General features: G+C 36.5%; 2 protein-coding genes across 2 annotated transcripts; one reads left to right on the top strand and one right to left on the bottom strand.

Moving 5' to 3' along the window:
* Positions 1-2,976: 2,976 nt before the first annotated feature.
* LOC126785720 (MLO-like protein 3) lies at positions 2,977-9,068 on the bottom strand. Its single transcript, XM_050511345.1, has 16 exons — positions 8,924-9,068; positions 8,689-8,844; positions 8,519-8,576; positions 8,105-8,379; positions 7,869-7,985; positions 6,725-6,785; positions 6,532-6,620; positions 6,340-6,414; positions 5,498-5,586; positions 5,306-5,355; positions 5,144-5,184; positions 4,858-5,031; positions 4,687-4,722; positions 4,366-4,433; positions 4,164-4,224; positions 2,977-3,871 (listed from the first exon to the last, which is right to left on the bottom strand). Exons 2-16 carry the CDS (start codon positions 8,806-8,808, stop codon positions 3,521-3,523), a joined length of 1,665 nt encoding a protein of 554 aa, XP_050367302.1. The 5' UTR covers positions 8,809-8,844; positions 8,924-9,068; the 3' UTR covers positions 2,977-3,520.
* Positions 9,069-13,361: 4,293 nt separating this feature from the next.
* Positions 13,362-14,102, top strand: LOC126787347 (uncharacterized). The gene has a single exon (XM_050513248.1). It carries the CDS (start codon positions 13,362-13,364, stop codon positions 14,100-14,102), a length of 741 nt encoding a protein of 246 aa, XP_050369205.1.
* The last annotated feature ends 6,054 nt before the right edge of the window (positions 14,103-20,156 follow it).

The following is a 20,156-nucleotide window of genomic DNA, read 5'->3' as shown; positions in this document are numbered from 1 at the left end:
ATGAGGTCATTAGATTGATTCTTCGGATCGAATTGATATATCGGACATGTAGGAACCTGCGATCCCTCTTTAAGCGACCATTATTTGGGAGACGCATGGGTATATATGGTAGACCGAAGATTGATCATATATACAGTAAAATTAATCAAGTCTTATCTGAAAGTTGATCGACCAGTCTGATCAAAGTTGCACAGATATACAATATATATTTACGGATACAAAGTCTTGATTTGTTCCTCAGCGTTTTAAAGCGATCACTCATCCTTGTTAATGCATTAGGGCCCTTGTTAGATTGAGTTGGGGTTTTAATTTTGTACGGTATTCAGTCAGTATCATTAAGTGACGGACCCTTAGCGGGTTTAAGATAATAAGAAGGACAATGGGGATTTTATGTCTACCGCCGGTCATTCTCATAATTTTTTAATTAGTTAGTTTCTACTGATTATTATGCGTATTGAAAAAACAAATGAAAGTCTTTTGATTGGAAACAAACTGAACTATACTAGAACTACAAAAGATATAAATGCTCAAACAAACAATATCGATCAGACATCAAGGGCTAGCTAGCTTCTTGAAGTAGGGATCATCATGGACCAGGTCGGGGCCGGCCCTAGCTCTAATTTTAGGGCTTAGGATCCTTGATTTTAGTCAATATATTTTAGGGCCAGGTAGAGTAGGGTAGGGTCGGGGTTTCAATATACCAACCCTTATCCCGTCTTAAAAGTCTATTCCGTTAAAACTAAAAAGACAGGTCAGGCCGGCTCTCTCAATAAGGGCTGAGAAGGGCCAAACATGACACTTTTTTTTAAAAAAATTATAATATATTTATTGAAATTCTTTCATCAAAATGTTGTTAATTGGTGCATAAATGTTATACAAGATCTCTTTTAATTATACAATTATATTTTACATATATATGTACATTAATCTCAACTTTGTAGTTTATAAATATAAATTTAAGTGGTTATATCACTTATAGGTATATATTATTTATTTAAAATCACCAAAAATCAATTATTATTTCTCACAACAAATAGAACTTAAATAAATAAAACTTACAACATTGATTACAAAAGATGGTAAATTATATTGTATATAAGATATGTAAAAGTATTTAAAAATAATAATTATTAAGAGGGCCTAAACGGGCCTGATTGGGCGGGCTTTTAAGGCCGGGCTGAGCTTTACATAGAATAGAATTGAACATTGAAGAGATTGGCCCTAAAGAGCTCAATAAGGCCAAGCCGGAAATAGGGCCAGGATTCATTTTCTAAACCCTAGCCTTACTTTATTTGAGAAAGAGTATGGCCAGCCCACCGTAAAAGAGGGTCGGGCCGAGCTTTGGCCCGATCGGGTAGAGCAAGCTAGGGCCATGGACCAAATGCTGACCCCTATTTGAAAAGTTACTATTTGTGTAAAGTATAAGATCTTCAAATAAGAGTATTAGATCGGCCGGTAGTGATATACATACGCTTCAGATATCAAGGTCATTTGATAGAAACTGTTGACAGTAGCATCATTTGGGCTCGACCAACCGGTCTGTGCTTAGTCCACTAGCACTGACTGTTGGTCCAGCCCGTAAGACTAAACATCACAGTTGATAGAGGCGGTATTATGGTAGTGTGAAAGAGACCCAAAAATGCCATATCAGTGGGCATTGATCCCACATCGAAAACAACCCAGAGAGTGGTTCTTTTAGAGGCTATAAAAGACCCGCTTATGCCTTCAGAGAAAGATAATGTCATTCTGACTCACCACTTACAACTATATAATATATTTACTGATCGACTGACAAAAGTATCGGAATGGTAGCACCGGATATGTTTACTAACCCGAACTGTTCTAGTAATACAAGCCTAGCAGGAGAAGAACAAGATGAAGTCTACGGTTTCTCTACATAAATACAAACTATAATGAAGATCGAGTTACTTCAGTAGAGTTACCCACATTGGAGATCTCATATGTCGATCAGCTATATATCTTGATCGAGCGACTCTTTCTCATAACATTCATGAGCCAGTGCTAGACGCACAGCATTTCAAGATACCACATTTTAATTTTTTTGCATTGTAACTGATATTCACTGCAGTGTAACTATTTGAAATTGGCATCACGCCTTGCATTTTTCTTGCTCAGTAATTGTGGTAGGTTTGTGACCGCAACTTCTACGTGTTCAAGATGGACCGACGACTGCAACATAACACTGTTGATTTATATGCTTCCTGGGACCAGAGGTGCCCTAAGAGAGTAAGAGGAACTATCCCAGTCAAATAAGTCTGAAAACTAAGTTCCAACATGTTTTTAATAATTGTGCGTGGGTCTCCAACTATAACTATGTTTTGTCGCACCAAATGTAATTGGCTGATCTTTTTCCACCAGAAAAAATTAATTGTTGATGTTTTCATTCTGTCTTTGGGTCTTTGTCTTCAACAATAACGAATGCAGTATGGGTATATGCATGGGTGTTGCCCTTGTCTCATATCTCTCGCACTGTTTCTTGATTCTTCTAAACATGATCCTTTGTTGTCACAAGTGCCCCTCATTCAGACGACACCTTCGAGTTGATTGATGTTACTTGCGTTTCACAAAGTTGACCTTCGAGAGAGTTCAAGCTGTAGGAAATTTGTAGGAAAGGCTCGTAGTTTATAAATATCGACTTGAGAGTCAATTTGATATAGGCACAATTTGATACCCCTGATGTTTGGTTTAATTTGATTTGGTAAATGTACGAATTATCCTGCTGTACATGACAGCTAATTAAGGGATAGTTTTAAAGAGACAAATGGTTTCACTCGTCTAAATTGTTTGAACACGATCTCATTTGATTCTCACGTCTTATTACTCTTATACTCTTATATATCGACACTAATTGAGTTACAAATTAAACGAATACGTAGGTTATCGAATGAAGGGTGGTGCTCATGACATCTAGATTTAGTACGTACTGAATTTGTTCAAAGATATTGAGGCTGGAGAAATGAGTAGTTCCTTAAACTTAATTAGGCAAATGTAATCGTTACATATGATTACGTAAATATGAATCGTATATGCATGCATGCTATACCCAAGAATTGTCAAGGTAATAGGTTCTTTAATTTGGCATGCAACTGATGCAAGTCCATGTGATTTGAAATCGGGCCTTGGCTACAGAACATGGGCGTTTAGTTCATTTACAGCTATCATCAGGTAATGTTGGCAACAAAATTCACCTCAAAACTCGTTCTGTGTTCAATTTTTTACTTAAGAATGAAGCTGCGCGCATGGGGATAAAATTGCACAATTTCCCCGCCAGTCCACGATTTCCGTTCTTTTTCTCCTTTGATTGGATAGAACCACGAAGGAGAGGCCGAAGATGAACGCTCCATATATACCATACTAAATCTGTATGCTCGCATCGGTTCCTTGCTATCTAAGGCTTTTCCTTCACAACATTTAGATTCTTGGCGCATCAACAAAAAATATACAAGGAGAACAGGGTAATTTTGATCGGCTAGTTCTATCTATCAAGAATGCTTCAAGTTCAGTTTTGGCTTCTGTTCACCCCCGAAATTTCTATATGTATCTCAGTAGATGGAATAGTGTACGTACTAGCTAGTTCGATTTCATTTTGCCCCCCCTTTTCTTGATGTTCTTCAACAATTTCTTGACCATTCTCGACATCAGCAAATGTTGGCTGTCGGTGATGGGAAGAGAAATCGGGGGGATTCATGGTTCTCCTACTGCTTCCTACAGTGGAGGAATAATCGTGGCCGGATTCTGAATCGTCTTGCCTATTCTGTTTTCTCTTTTTCTTCACATCGGCATGCCACTGTTTTATAACTTTTGTTGTTTGCTCCTCAAGCACATGCGTACTCTTAAAATTTGACCCCATCTGCACAATAAAATGTACATTAATCCAGTTTTTCTTTGTAAAACAGTTCTAGATAAGAATATGGAATCACAAAATATATATCATACTGTAGTATATGTCAAAGTATTCATATTTTCTTAATTTGAAATACTTAAGAGAATTGAGTCACTTGACCTTACAATATGTTTACCATATGAATGATATTCCATGAAACAGAATAGGTATCATATATAATTCCTTTCTGGCCTGTAATTAATCCTTTCTTGACAACATGCATATAGCTGAAAATAGATATCTTAGTGTGTATTCATACCTGGGTCACTAGAGCATAGAGGGGAAGAGTAATGTAACTGCACATAACTTGAACGACAACCCTACAGAAATTAACGCCGTTGATTTTCAGTGAACAATATCAACCAGCATTAGAGTGATATAATGTATTTGCGTTGATCTTACTACTACGCAACTTAGGTTCTTAAAAAATAAAAATAAAAGGGGCTATGATTGGCACTTACGCTAAGACCACCCTTATAATGATAATATCTATGTGTTCATGGTAGCAGGAGTGTATCCCATACTGTACCTGAAATTAAGAGAAGAGACAAACAAATATTCAGCTTTCATTATAAGGTGTTGAGTATCTTTGTTTGGGTTTAAGGCAGATAGAAGAAAAGGTCGCAAGACTAGAAGAACCCAACTTTATGATAAAGTCAATGTCCAAACTCAATATGACTCGATCTTATAATAAAATTAAAGCTTGTTTAATCTTATGTCCAGAGAAAATTTCTGAAACTTGGTCCTAATTTGCCATAAGGACATGCATATATTATACGTACCGTGACCCAAATGAAGAAAGCGAATTCAAATGCGTTCTGGAAAGAGCAGAAATAGTTTGAGAAGTCAGTTTGAGAATAACAATAAATGTAATAATTGATGATAACTGATGATGATATTAAGCATTGTTACAGATTAATTAGAGTCATTAGCGACAAAGATCTGTTAATTACCGTGAACAGAGTGAGATGTACGAGAGTCAAGACGAACCGCGGTCTACTGAACCAGAAGTGACTGTCCTTTGGTTGAACCAGAGGAGTTCCCTTGATTACATTAGATTGGTCGCTGAGTTGGTGAGCCATTCTAGCTACCACCACTTCCAGTTTGGTTCCAAGAACCAGCACAATCTATAAACACAGAACTCGTTATTTAGCTTCTAATTAAAACCAAGCAGTGATTAGTAAAACACTTCCATTAGTGTATAAACATTAAACATCCTTTTCAGAAAAGAGTACATACTATTAGTGGCACAAATGACACCCAGAGATACACCTCCCAACCTGTTTAAGTCGTAATTTCAATTAACACATAGGTCAGAAATCAAATTTAATTAGTAGGAATATCTACTTATGAAGAGCTAATTAAAGAAAGGAAACATGGTGCATAATCAAGTCAAATTACCATGCACGTCCACGAGAATGAAAATTACGACGATAAACCACATGAAGGGGCTGTCGATTGATGCAGAGAAACACACAATTAGCACAGTGCATGCCTGGTTTCAAATTTTAATTAACAGTCTAACAACATTAATTATACATCCATATCTATCGGATTAAATTATAAAACAGAAGTACATATAATTATACGTACCTTATGCCAACTACTTCTCTGAAATCATCCTCCAGAGACCGTTGTATGTACGCCTGGAAATTGAACGCGTTGTTTGTTGACAAATGAGTCTGCGAATTTTTTGTAAGAAGACACAAGTAGATGCTTCGGTCACTTTGAAATACAATAAAATCTCTATAAATTAATAGTTTCGGGACTAGTAAAAATTATTAATTTAATAAGTTATTAATTTATCAAAGTATAATAAACATTTTTTAGAGTAAAAATGTTGTACTTTATTTAATGTACTACATTGATCATTTATTCCAAAAACATTATTAAATGTATTAGTTTTTTTGATGTATTACATTGTTTATATTATATATACATTATCAAATTAACTATTTTGTTTGATAAACTACATTATTCAACAACATATCATGGTAGTAAGGACATTGAATATATAATTTCTTATTGCGCTAAGAGAAAAACACACAAGAAGTTATTATCATGTTAAGAAAAGAGTATAATGAGATTCAAAATGACATTATTTTTAAGAAAAAACAAGTAACAAATAAGTCGTACTTTACAAAGTACTCGTAAATATGAAATTATTTATATGTAATAAGAAATTATTAATTTGTATATTTGATGGGGCCCATGTGAGGTGTCGAATTTTTATTATCTTATAAATTTAGCAAAATATTAATTTAGCATATTAACTCCGAGTCGGGACCGACAAAAATTATTATTTTATTGAAGTTATTAATTACTTGGGTATTAATTTAACAAGGATTTACTGTATGTCCTTTGATTATTATTATGATGAGGACTAGTATAAGCCAATGTAAGAAAATTTCGTAAATAATGGTATAATTACTCACAGAAATGAAGCCATGGCGTAATGTGAGATAATCAACTCTTTCAACTGAATGGAAGAATTGTCTGAAGAAGCATTTCTGCACGTATTTAACAATTCAAAATATAAGTAATCATAATAATGGAAGAAAGAAAATTGGTTGAGATCCATTTAATTAAGAAGAAAACACGAGATTATTGAAAGCTAATCGACTCACAATCCACAGCTGAATAGGTGTTCTTGTACAGGAATTCATGTGTCGCCGAGCAAATGTCGTCTGCCTTGTAAACCTGAATCGGTTAGGATCTACGCACAAAAGTACGAACAAAAATTGATTTAGTTTCTTGGTTGATCGAAGTTAGATGCACAATTGTTTATACTTTTTCTCAGCTCAAACGTCACATATTTACCATTCGCGACTTGGTTCTCCACCGTCTGGGTTTCTCTTTCCCATGCTTCCCAACGCCTCATCTATTGATTAATTTGGAAGAAAATAAGTAATCGTGTAATCATGCAAAAAAAGAAAAGTAAAATTTCCGGTGATTTAATCATGAAACAAAACTCGCATATAAAAGCATTAGTTTTGCGTTTTGACATAATGAAGTATACTGTATATGTATATTCTTTTGCAGTTGTACTTTCATCTCCTTTAAATCGAATCATTCTTGCTTTAGCTTTATAAATTCTTGGTTTAATGAAGTTTTGATGACATAAAAGTAATGAAGTTCACGCGGTTTGAACTTGATTACCAAGAATAATGGATGCTAAGTTGGGTAAATTGCACCATTAATTTTATGATCATAGAAATTAGCAATAACGCATTATATATAGCACTTTAGAGTTTACTTAACAATTTCATACTACGTATTAGAAACTAATTGGAAATATAAGTAGGGAATGTGTGAGCATAATCTTGATGCAGTAGAAATATTATTGGTCCCATGCATGTTTCCACTGCCCAAATTAAATGCACATATTGACCTAAATACCCGAGTGCTACATAAAACGTCACACCTGACTATATGAAGTCAATTGTCGAAAAAAATACTATATGAAGTCAAATGTGAGAATTCTCCCAAAAAACTCAAAATTCTGGATTTTTTTATCGGCTCCTTCTATTTTAGTAACCATTATATAACTTCACCTGAAATTATTGTTGAAATTAAAGGTTGCCGATAGGGGGAGGTGGTCAAGAAAGTGCATTAATGGTGTGGGCTTAGTCATGAACAAAAGGGCATCTCATTGAGGGCATGGAAGGGCAAATATGTCACTGCGCAATTGCAAAACGTCTTTTTTTTTCTGGGTAATTAAAAGTCGTAAATTTAAAAATACTAACGACTAACAACATGCACATAAGAATAAGAAACTTTTAACTTTTAATGTCTATATTTTTCGCGGATATTATGGGGTACATGAAAGCCATCAAGACTCCATCCGAACACAACTAAAGGCAATTAATTATTAAAGCATTAAAGATGGAATTGACTGCTGATAATAGACAGCAATAGACTGTGGTGGGAGAAAAGAGGGGAGTCTAAGCAATTATGCACATACCTTGGCTCTTCCTAAAGCCATTGTCAGGACACTATACACAATCTGCATGACTGCCAGAACAAAGATGAAGTTGTTGAGCTGGTTTAGCCCCCCTTGTGATATAAATGAGGTCTTCCCCTGAAAATATTAACCCAATAAAAATTAAGAAATTAAGAAATTTTGTTCCTAGTAGTTTGAAAAGAATTTTTCCTATTTTTATGCAATTAGTTAAATTTTAAAGAATAATTTATGTGTACCTGGGATTCGCAGTGATCCTCATAAGAAGTTGTTGAACTGGTAGTACTATCTTCTGTTTCCTCACTTTCCTCCAGTCTTCTTTGTATAACTTCAAAAGCTGCAGTTGTGCCGGCGCTCCACATGCGATCGAAACCAAGTGCTTTGGTAGTTTTTGTTGATCCTGATTTTCTGCAAGGAAGCATAGTATATGCAGCTTTTGTGGGAATGCAAATTTTGGAAATCCATCTCTGTGTTACTGTCAGTATTAGAGACATGAAACCTAAAAGCATAAGCACTGCACCCAACAAACAAGAACACAACAAACGATTCAGCAGAGATTGTAACAGTATTTGTAAATGGTGGAAATTATGAGGCTAATTAAGCCTAATTAGTTAAACTTAGGTATGCCATGGGTTCGATCTTAAGCTGCGTACCTGATTTGAGCTTCTCCACAGCCTCGAATAATGCAGTCTTTTTATGTCTTTTGAAAAGCTACAAAAGATAGCATACATGATCGACCCAATTAAAACGAATAAATTGGTATATTAACGACTTTCAGAAACCCCCGCATGACTATTTCTTCACAAATTGATCGAATACGTACTTGGGAAAGGAGATGGATCATGTGCTCTATGAAAATGGAGAGAAAAATGAAGACGAAGCAAACTGTTGCCAGAGCCCAAGTGGGTGTGTCCAGCAGAGAACGACTTTCCTCGGAAGCCATATTAATTGGTGATGCTTAGCCTTTTTCGCAAGAAATCTATGATCAGCATCAAAAGTGAGGAACCAATTGATGAAGTGATATAGAAGAACCACAGAGAAAGGATTGGCTTATATACCTAGCTAGGTAGCTCGAAATTAAGGCGACTGGGACCAAACTGAAGAAGAAGATGGAAATGTACAATCGTTCAAATCATCTGTGCTGCTAGCTGCAGCCACTTTCAGAGGAAAATGTTTTTTTTTTTTTGATGAGTTCAGGGGTGATTGTTTGAGTTGAAGCAACTTGCAACTTGTGATCGAAGATGTCGTCCAAATATATACAATTCTAGATTTCTAGAGCTTGACACGGTATGTGTAGAATTTTCATAAATTCATATTGAATTTTCTTTTGACTTATCTGGGAAATAGTATCCAAGGGTGGTTAGAACAGGCTTGGTTCCATTTAATTGGGAAATAACCTCGAACCCCCTCCTTGGCATTTTACTACAAGAAGGCCCTTGGCAGTTGGAAATCAATCAATACGGTGCCGCATCCACATATCTTGACCGCGTCAGCGTATATAAGCTAGATATATATATATATCTCATGAAAATTAGTCAAAATCATTTAGTGACATTAACTTTCTTTCTTGTACAACTTGAGAGTATGATTGTTGGGTGAATGTTTGAGCACCAAATATACAACATCTTTAGGGTTTTTAGACGTTCTTATGCTCGAGCACTGAATATCATGATGCTTGAGCCTTGAGCATCGCATGATGTTAAATTAGACATCACGGGTGCAAAGTTTAACTAATCCGTCTTGAACATTTTCCTTTTGTAATCTACATAATCTTTTATTTTCCAGTTGAAATTTAGTTGAAAGAAAAAATCTATATTGTTGAATGAATTTAGGTTGTGTACTAAAATTTTAAATATATAAATAATGACACGGCCTATTCCTTAAATAAATTGTAGATTGTAAACACTAGCTAGCTTGCGATGAGAAAAAGTTTAGCCATGTATACGCATGCGATGACAAACACTCTAGCTTGCCTCTCTGTGAAGGAGTTCGAGACTTACTTGGGGATGTTTAATGTCAGCATTAAGTATAACTTGTAAGGAGATCGAGACTTCATTTGTCTTACCAAAAACTTCAACGAGTCCACAAGTCAATTCATTTGCCTTCTCGAAACCAATATCTTGGACCGACACGTCGAAGACAATAGTAATTCGATGATATGCCTCTTGTGATAGCAGATTTTTCAGTGTTTATGGTTAAAAAATTTGCATGCCATAGTTCGATGACTTCGATCTTCTACAAAATGTATAATTATAAGTTGGCCGATCCACTACTGGAAGAAATTAATAAGTATCACTACAAAAAAAAATTAGCATTAGGCACATTTAAATGTGACTAGAATGTGGGTGTTACTCATGTGACAAACCTCCTAAAATCTCACAAAATTCCCTTAAATGTGGTTTGTTAATTATTTTTATGTCAAACTTTTTTTAGTATATACGTAGCTAAAATGTAGTTATAACATTCAAAGAATATTGTAGTTAACTGTCAACGAGTTTTGTAATTATCCATCATCTTTCCTGTGTCAAAATACTTAGTTAGAATTCATGATCAAAATTCAAAAGTTAAATCATAGCACGACAAAGTCCAAAAAATGTATGTTATATATGTATGCATGACAAGAAACTACGTACCGCGCAATCATTTCTTATTTGTTTTGTTGTAAAGTGTGAATTAGGCTTGCTTTCGTGCACCACTACAATCGAACCGATCCACCGTCTCTAACTCTCTATGCTCCACTTCCTCATTATCTTTTCTTGTCTCTTGCTTTGATTGATTGAGACTCCATACAAGTCTTCGTATCCCCATTGCAAAGGCCAAAGGGGCAGTTCATGTCTAAAAGTTCCATGTAAATGGATCTTATTATATATCCACGACGCGTCTCTCATGCATATCTGTGAATCTTTTATATATCACTAGCTTTCGAGTCTGTTATTTTCCCATCAAGCAGCTTCTCCAGCTTTGAACCTTCTTTCCGTTCTCCGGCTTCCATGCACGACTCAATACGATTCATTATGTCCTCTAGAAGCCCTAATTTTAGTGCCTTGATAATCTGCACGTCGTCATGCTATCTTAAGAGTGCGGCCGTGTGTGCTCCGGTCAGCTCATATAATCCACATCGAATTGTTTTGTCGATACTTGTCAAATTCATGTAGACCTTTCCCAGATAAGTACTATACTCTTCTATTAGTTTGCAGTTTTTCCGTTTATTGTATACACTACGGTTCCCTTAATCACAAATTTTATGGGCCATGACCGATTTTGATTCCCAGTTCTGGAAGAAACTTCTATGTACAACTTTATCAAGAACGGCCAACTAGTATCCATTCAAGCATAGGTGGAAATTAAGACTCATCAATATCAAAGACTCATCAACTCCATGATTGTGATAACTATCATTTTCCTTTTCAGTCATCCTGGAAACCCCGAGTCAATATTCAGTGGTATTTCCTTCCAATTACAATTTGACACGTAAAATTTAAAAAGAAAAAATATATTTAAGCTATTTTATTAAATATTATTTTAAGTTTTTTTCTAAAACCCTACACCCTACCCTCTAATATCCTAAACCCTAAAATCCTAAACCCTACGCTCTAATACCCTATACCCTAAACCCTAAACTCTAAATCTGAAATCCTAATTCAAAATCATCAATACCCATGATGGTCATTTCACAAATAATAAAAATATGTAAAATTATAATTTTGGTGTAATAAATCCACGTGTCAAATTGTAATAAGAATAAATGACCACTAGACATTGCCACGTGGTTCTCCGGGAGGATTAAACATTTTTCCATGAAATTAAAGGTTAGGTGCTAAAAATGAAGATCAACAAAATTTATTGGACGAGCCTTCGGACTCCAATAGTCCAATGCATTATATTATATAGGAACTATAATAATTTAGCATGCCATAAAATGAGGATCGTGTTAAAGGAAAAACATTATTTCCTTATTAGTGTGCCTTCGTCAAAGTAACTGACGGAGACAATTTAGCAATCAATATTAATATGTAGTTAATTACGGATATGAATTATGTAACGGATCAATTCTTATTCATTGTCATTAAACTGATTGATATCTTTTCATGTAATATTTCCCCTAATAAAAGGGGTTCGTAATAATACGAGTAGATCAATTCCGTTTTCACTTTTACACGTTATCACCACGTTAGCTTTACTCTGAGTATTCTGGCCAAAACAAAAAAAATTGAAAACCCTAGTTTTTTTCTTCCCAGTCGCCGCTCCCTAGCAGCATCTGCGCCTCCAATCGGCGTGACCAACCGCTCGCATCCCGCTCCCGCCGCGCACTCACCTCTCCTCCCGGCCGCGACATCGCCCCCTGCTCCCGGCCCCGACATCACCTCTGACGCAGACCAGATCGCCGTCCCCCCCTCGATCTCCGACGCCACCCAGATCGCCCCCCCGATCTCTGACGCGACAGGACACACGCCGCAAGCAAGATCGGCGACGCGACCTCCGATCCGCAATCTCCGATTCGCGGTCCGCGATCTCCGACCCGCGACCCCGTTTCGAGAAAAAAAAACTGAAATATTTACCATTCTGGTAAATCGAGGTTAGTTTTTTTTTACATTTTTTGTTTGTTTTTTTGGTAATTTATCGTAATCATTTCCTTTTACCATTTTAGAAATTTAATTAGTAAATGTGAAAGTTGGTTACTATTTTTTTTACCATATGTGTTATTTATTTTAAAGTAAGTAAATATGCATGTCTACAAGATGATTTGTTTGTCGGGTTTACTACACGCGGATATGCTATGTTGTAATGTTTTCAATTATGCATGGTAAATTTAAGACATTATTATTATTATTATTTTTTTTACGATTGTGGCATATTTGATCAATGTGTTATACTTTATAACGTGCTTAAGAATTAAATATATGCATGTTTCATAGGTTCTTAACATCAATATTATTATTTTAGTACAACTTATATATTATTTTCATGATAATGAAAATCATGCGCTTTACAAAGTTTTATAAAGTAACTATGTGATAAAATATTTTCACAAAAAGCATCGAAATAAAATATGTGGCCACCATGAAATTTGGTCTCGAAATCCAATGCACACTCTTGGAAATTAATAAACATTTAATCTTGTTTTTGTAGATGGCTGACCAAACTCGACCCGAATTCACCATTTTGGACTCAGAAGGAATTGAGTACCATCGTTGGGTTTCTGATGTTGAAACCACGTTTGTGGGAAAGGACTACACAACCACCATTTATCCTCCCACCGACAAAAAAGATGAACCGTCGGCAAAAACCAAAGCCAATGCCCTAATGTTCTTGAGGCGGCATATTGATCAAAGCTTGATATGGGAGTACCTTCAGTTGAAAACACCCAAAAAACTGTGGAATGCCCTAAAGGGACGTTTTGAGAATATTCATGACACTTTGCTCCCAGAATTAACTGTCCAGTGGAATGAAATCCGCTTACTTGACTAAAAAAGGGTTAATGACTTCAACAGTGATATGTTGCGCCTTAAAGCACGTCTCAATTTCTGTGGCAAGGAACTCACAGAAGATGATATGATCCATAAAACTCTATCCACTTTCCCTACTTCGGCCCTTATACTAGCGAACCAGTATAGGTTGGAGTATGACAACAAAAGAATCACTACCTTCCATAAATTGATCACCATGTTGCAAGTATCTGAACGTCATGATCAAGTTCTTCTGAACAATAATGTCAGACCTATTGCGACAAAGAAAATTCCCGAGGCTAGCTATGGCAAGACGAAGGATGGAAAGAACCCTAAAGTAAAGGGGACTGGACGTGCTGACCCTTACACACATGGGGGCAATACACTACGTGGAAAAGGATATGGAGGCCGTGGTATGGGCCGTGGAATGGGCCGTGAACGTCCTCCCAATGTATGGCGCAGAGATGGTGGTGCAGGTCCTAGTGACCATGGTGGCACTGGACCTAGTGGTCACAAAGTGCAAAAGGCACCGAAACCCCCCCCCCCAGCAAAAAGGGAAAGAGTTGGCAATGAACCTTGCTATAGGTGTGGAGACACTGCTAATTGGTATAAGAACTACCACGCAAGCAACAGAGTAGCAGCCAATTACAAGAGGTATAGAGAGTCTAGAGAACAAGAGGCTCACTATATGGAGGAAGAAGGTCTTGAACCTAATGTCAACCTCACAATCTCAGACTTTAATGGCAAGATGGACCATGCCAAGTCAAACGATATTCTAGATTTTGATTAATCTTTTTCATTTATTTCCAAGTTGAGTGTGAAGGCGTAATGCCTTATTTTAATTAGACTATTGATTTGGTCTTAAAGTTTATTTTTCAATAATGGTTTGTTGAAATTGGATTTCTATGTATGAGACTTATTTTGATTATCGTTGGATTATTAATAAATTTTCAGATTTTATTCTGAAGTATTGAGATTGTTCAAGTTTTTAAATTATTATACATGGTTCAGAAATAACACTATTAATGATGTAAAGCAATACATCCATAAAAAAAAAATTGGAATGAAAAGTATATCATTCGACCTACACTAGAATACTCTACTGCATATGAGATATATATTTTTAATGATCATATCAAAATTTAATTGTAGGAATGAATCGAGGAGAAATAGAGTGCTTAGCAGATTGTGCGACTACCCACACTATATTAAGGATCGACAATTATTTGTTGAATTAATTCCTTATAATTCATGTTTGTCTACTATGACTGGATCCGACCAAATAGTAAAAGGGCGAGGAACTGCCCAATTTTTCTTGCCAAATGGCACATTGTTAAAAATCACCAATGCTCTATATGCACCTAAAGCCCCTGGAACCTTGTTAAGTTTCAAAGATATTCGCACCAACGGTTATCATCTGAACACTTATTGTGAGAATGGAAGTGAATATTTATGTCTTACTTCTTTTGAATGTGGACGCACACGCGTTTTAGAGAAGATGAAGAGTCAATACAATGGACTATATCTTACTACCATTTGGATTATTGAATCCTATGTTGTCACCAATGATGAAATTTGGGACACTGACTTATACAGGCTTTGGCATGACCGATTAGGACATCCTGGTCGGGACATGATGGTCCATATTCTAAAGAATTCACACGGACATCCCTTCTTTCGAGGGAAAAATAAAAGGGGACAACAACCCAATACGATGCACAATGCTCGTTACACTACTCCAATGCAGTCATCACCTTCTAAAGTAATAGAAGTGTTGCTTCCCTCTGCCTCAATGACTATTTCCAAGGCACATCAGTCATTTTGCAAAGCCTGCTCTTTGGCAAAAACAGGATCGAGACCTTCCTATGCTAAAGATACGAAATAAAACATTCCATTCTTACAAAGGATACAAGGTGATATTTGTGGACCTATCCATCCAGAATGCGGGTCATTTAAGTATTTTATGGTTTTAGTAGATACTTCAACTCGCTGGTCACATGTTGCATTATTGTCCACACAAAACGCTGCATTTGCAAAACTTCTAGCACATATTATTCGTTTAAGGGTTCACCACCCTGATCACCCTATTAAGTCTATAAGGCTTGATAACGTTGGAGAGTTTACATCAAAAGCATTTGATGATTATTGCATGTCTATTGGGATCGATGTAGAGCATCATATTCCCCATGTGCATACACAAACTAGTCTCGCTGAAGCCACCATCAAAAGATTACAGATGGTGGCTAGGGCACTTGTTATGCGCACCAACTTACCTATCAGTGCATGGGGGTATGCAATATTGCACGCATCCTTGCTTATTCGTTTCAGACCTACTACAAGCCAACCATTTTCTGCGTACCAGTTGGTTACTGGATATGAGCCTGACATTTCACACTTACGCATATTTGGTTGTGCTGTATATGTGCATATTGCGCCCCCACAACGCACAAAGTAGGTCCTCAGAGACGACTAGGTATTTATGTTGGATATGAATCCCCAACAATTATTTGGAACCTTTGACAGGCGATCGTTTTACCCCTAGATTTGCGGATTGTCACTTTGATAAGACAGTCTTCCCGTCGTTAGGGGGAGATAAGAAAAAGAATTTTCAAAGAGAACGACAGGAATTGTCATGGTTTGTCCCCACTCAATCTCATTTTGATCCCCGCACTCCACAATGTGAAAGTGAAGTGAAAAGAATAATCGATCTTCAGAACATAGCAGATTCGATGCCTGCTGCGTTTTCTGATATCGCTAAAGTGACAAGATCACATATACCAGTTGCAAATGTGCTTGCAAGGTTAGAAGTCCCCAAAAAGGGCATGGTGTCGTAGTAGGAGGCACTGCAACCACACTTAGTGGAGGTGTGGTTAAGGCCATGGCTCCTCAAAGGAAGAAGGGGAGGCCACTTGGTTCGACTGATACTCGCCCAAGGAAGAAAATGGCGACTAAGGCACAACCCGATCCATTAATCATCGATGTGGAGAATCCCTCTCATGAGATTATCTCTGATTATAGTTATGTCAATGAATCATTACTGGAGGACGCTCCGATGTTTGGTATGATTCCAGAGAACAAAGAAATTTCAATGAATTATGAGAATGCACATGAGTTGATGGAAAGATCTTCCATACACATTGATGATGCATTTGCATATAACGTTGCTCATAAAATAATAGAGTATGATGATATCGAACCACGCTCTGTTGTAGAATGTCAACAAAGAGCAGATTGGCCTAAATGGAAAGACGCAATCTAGGTAGAATTAGATTCACTGGCAAAAAGACAGGTATTTGGTCCGGTAGTGCTAACCCCACCAAGTGTAAAGCCTGTAGGACATAAATGAGTATTTTTCAGAAAGCGTAATGAGAAGAATGAAGTCCTAAGGTACAAGGCTCGCCTTGTGGCGCAAGATTTCTCACAACGCCCTGGAATTGACTATGAGGAGACATACTCTCCCATAATGGACGTCATAACGTTTCGTTACCTTGTTAGTTTGGTAGTTTCGAAAGACTGGACATGCAGCTTATGGATGTGGTTACACCATATCTCTATGGGGATCTAGATTTAGAGATATATATGAAAGTGTCTGATGGCCTTCAATTGCCCAAGTCAAGTGACTCTAAACCACGGAGTGCGTTTGCAATCAGGTTAAAATGCTCACTTTACAGACTAAAGCAATCTGGGCGGATGTGGTATACCCGTTTAAGTGACTACTTGATTGGGAATGATATAAGAATAATGAATTATGCCCCTGCGTATTTATAAAGAAAACAAGTTCCGGATTTGATATTGTAGTTGTATATGTTGATGACATGAACATAATAGGCACTCTTGATGAAATAAGAGAAACCACGAGCTATTTGAAATCCGAATTTGAGATGAAAGATCTTGGGAAAACTCAGTTTTGTCTAGGCCTTGAACTAGAGCACCGAGCTTGTGGAATTCTAATCCACCAGTCTGCATATGTCCATAAGATGCTCAGGCGATTTAACATGGACAAAGTGCACCCTGTTAGCACTTCCATGATCAGTCGAAGTTTGAATGTAAAGAAAGATCCGTTTCGCCCAGTAGAAGAGGACGAAGAGGTATGAGGAGTTGAAACTCCCTACCTAAGTGCAATAGGCGCATTATTGTACTTGGCCCAATGTACTCGACCAAATATTGCATTCTCAGTGAACTTGTTAGCTAAATTTAGCTCAACGCCTATGCAACGTCATTGGAGTGGTGTTAAGAACACATTTCGATACCTAAAAGGAACCATTGACTTGGGTTTATTCTTTCCTTATAGTAAGACAAGAGGATCCGCGAATGGAATTGCAGTCCTAAAGAAAAGGTCAATGACAAAATTACTATCCCCTACTCTGAAACCCCAAATAATGTTTTGATTAGTTTCGCTGATGCTGGGTATCTTTCTGACCCACATAAAGGCCGTTCCCAAACTGGTTATGTATTCACTATTGGAAAAACGGCAATATCTTGGAGATCAACCAAGCAAACCTTTGTGGCTACCTCTTCGAACCACTCAGAGATTATTGCTCTACATGAGGCGGTTTGTGAGTGCGTATGGCTAAGGTCCATCATTACTCATATTCGAGGAACTAGTGGTTTAAGTTCTACCACTGAAGAGCCTACGTGCATTTAATGAAGATAATGCAGCTTGCATCGAACAAATGAAGCTAGGTTATATCAAGGGTGAATATGAAACATATATCTCCAAAGTTTTTCTACAATCAACAACAACAAGCTCTCCTCAAGATTCAAGTGAACCAAGTTAAATCTGAGGAGAATGTGGTAGATCTATTCACCAAGTCATTGTCTAAAGTTACGTTTGAGAAACATGTAAAAGATATAGCAATGCGAAAGCTTTCCGAACTCTCATGATACGGCGCGGTCATCTGGACAGTGTTTTATGAACAATGTTTTAGCGGTAATGAATCGTTGCCTGTGATTTTACGTATCATTTTCTAAGCACTCTATCATGTTATTAGGTGACTGACGAAATGAGTGAGGGAGTTACTTTCGGTGTCGTGGAAATTGCACGTAGGAAATAAGGTGAGTAAATCTCACTATGACAAGTTTACCCTTGACGGTGACTCATATTTACGATTTCTTAAAAAGAGTGAACTGTGACATCTATATAATATAGTGGGTTGTGTATGTGTACAAAAATGGTAAATACGATACATATATATGAGTTGCTATATTATATAATGTTACAGTTTATATTTCAAAAAAATGAGATTATGTTGTGATGACTGTATATATATTATTGTGCAAGAGTCGCTTGGTTGTAGTACAATAACATGTGTGGATTGTTATATTATACGTGGTTTTAACAATGAGTATTTTTAAAACGTTTTCTGGTCTTCGGACGTTGTTGGCAGTAATCGGAACCAAGCTTTGACTGAGTGTCGGTTACGATCAGTTAAAGCTCTAGTTTGTCTGTCGGTGTACTGCATGAGGGGTATTATATGGGTTACCTAGGTCTCATGAGTACCCATGTTCTGAGTGATATTGGGGATGGGTTGCCCAGTGTCTGCCGGTGTACTGCATGAGGGGTAACAGATTGGTACTTGGGTCTCATGAGTACCCATGTTTTAAATGATTTTGGGTAATAGATGGGTTGTCCAGTGTCTCATGAGTACACTTGTCTTTAAATGTTATTAGTTATATTTCATTTGTATGTGATGTATGTTATAATGTCGATTTACTCATACGGGCTGAAAAACTTACCGGGTTTGTGTTTACAATCCCGATGCACCAATTCGATGGTGTATGTGATAGTTTTGCATGTGGGGATTAACAGATTCTGAGGGCTTACTTGAAGATTGCTCAAGATTTCTTTTTTCTGTTTGTGGTGAGGATTGAGTGAATTTTACATTTCCATTTGTTATAATACTTGAAGTATAAACTGGTTATGTATTATTCAAGTCGACTGAGTCGTACTGTGAACTCAGTTTCGATACACTATGGCTATAAGATGATTTCAATATATTTGAGATTGTTTTAGAGTTTTCATGGCTTCGAATTCAAATTTTTATCATTCGAAATTTTGGGGTTGTGACATAGATACACCTCCATATTTGCTATATATACCTCATTAATTATTTAAATCATATTTTACCCCTTCTATAAACTCTCACCTTAGCTTAATTTTTTTAAAAGCTCTTACATTTATGGCTTCATCTCTTCAATGAGTCCAATCTGTAACAAACTTCAATTTTCCATTGAAGCATATTATATTCTGGGAGTTGAATCAAATTCAATTTAACCTTTGTTGTAGTAGAATTATAAAGTGTCAGGTTGAAAAATCTTATTTCTAATATTTCCATTGTGTTAAATAATTTATTGTCGATCAATTTTATGAAACCAATTCTCCTATATTAATTGACTTATATGAGATCGTTGCTTTTAATTTGAAGTGATTAAATCTCAAGTTGGAGCAGAAAAATATGAGAATAAAGATGAAATCAATGCCTTTTTAGATTGAAACATAAGAAGATGAGAATGAAAAAAGAAAAATAGAAAGAGGTGTTTATAGAATTTATAGGGGTAAATTCAGAAAATTCAGGAAAAAAAATGATAAGGGAGATATAACTAGAGTTACTCTATTTGTTTTCTCCTTATCAACCAAATTTGACCGTTACTCACGTACTTTGCATTACAGTAGACAATATTGTCAATATATATAGTCATTGATTACAAGAACCATTATATACACGCATGACCGAAGTTCTTGTTTTGAAATTTCTTATTTTTCAGTTTCGGGAGAAGGTCTTTCACCAGATGACATCTCAATCAACATTAGATTTTTTTTATTATCCTTAGAGAAGGATGTCGT

Source organism: Argentina anserina, chromosome 3, assembly GCF_933775445.1.
Source record: "Argentina anserina chromosome 3, drPotAnse1.1, whole genome shotgun sequence".
Lineage (NCBI taxonomy): Eukaryota > Viridiplantae > Streptophyta > Magnoliopsida > Rosales > Rosaceae > Argentina > Argentina anserina.
Note: the sequence above shows the minus strand (reverse complement) of the source record. Positions and strands in the feature narration are given on the sequence as shown.

Excerpts from the sequence above, each read along its gene's own strand:
- LOC126785720 (XM_050511345.1), bottom strand. The coding sequence starts at position 8,808 with ATGGCTTCCGAGGAAAGTCGTTCTCTGCTGGACACACCCACTTGGGCT. Across the intron at positions 8,577-8,688 it reads TGATCCATCTCCTTTCCCAA|CTTTTCAAAAGACATAAAAA; the intron begins GTACGTATTCGA and ends TATCTTTTGTAG. Across the intron at positions 6,786-7,868 it reads TGGCTTTAGGAAGAGCCAAG|ATGAGGCGTTGGGAAGCATG; the intron begins GTATGTGCATAA and ends ATTAATCAATAG.
- LOC126787347 (XM_050513248.1), top strand. The coding sequence starts at position 13,362 with ATGTTGCGCCTTAAAGCACGTCTCAATTTCTGTGGCAAGGAACTCACA.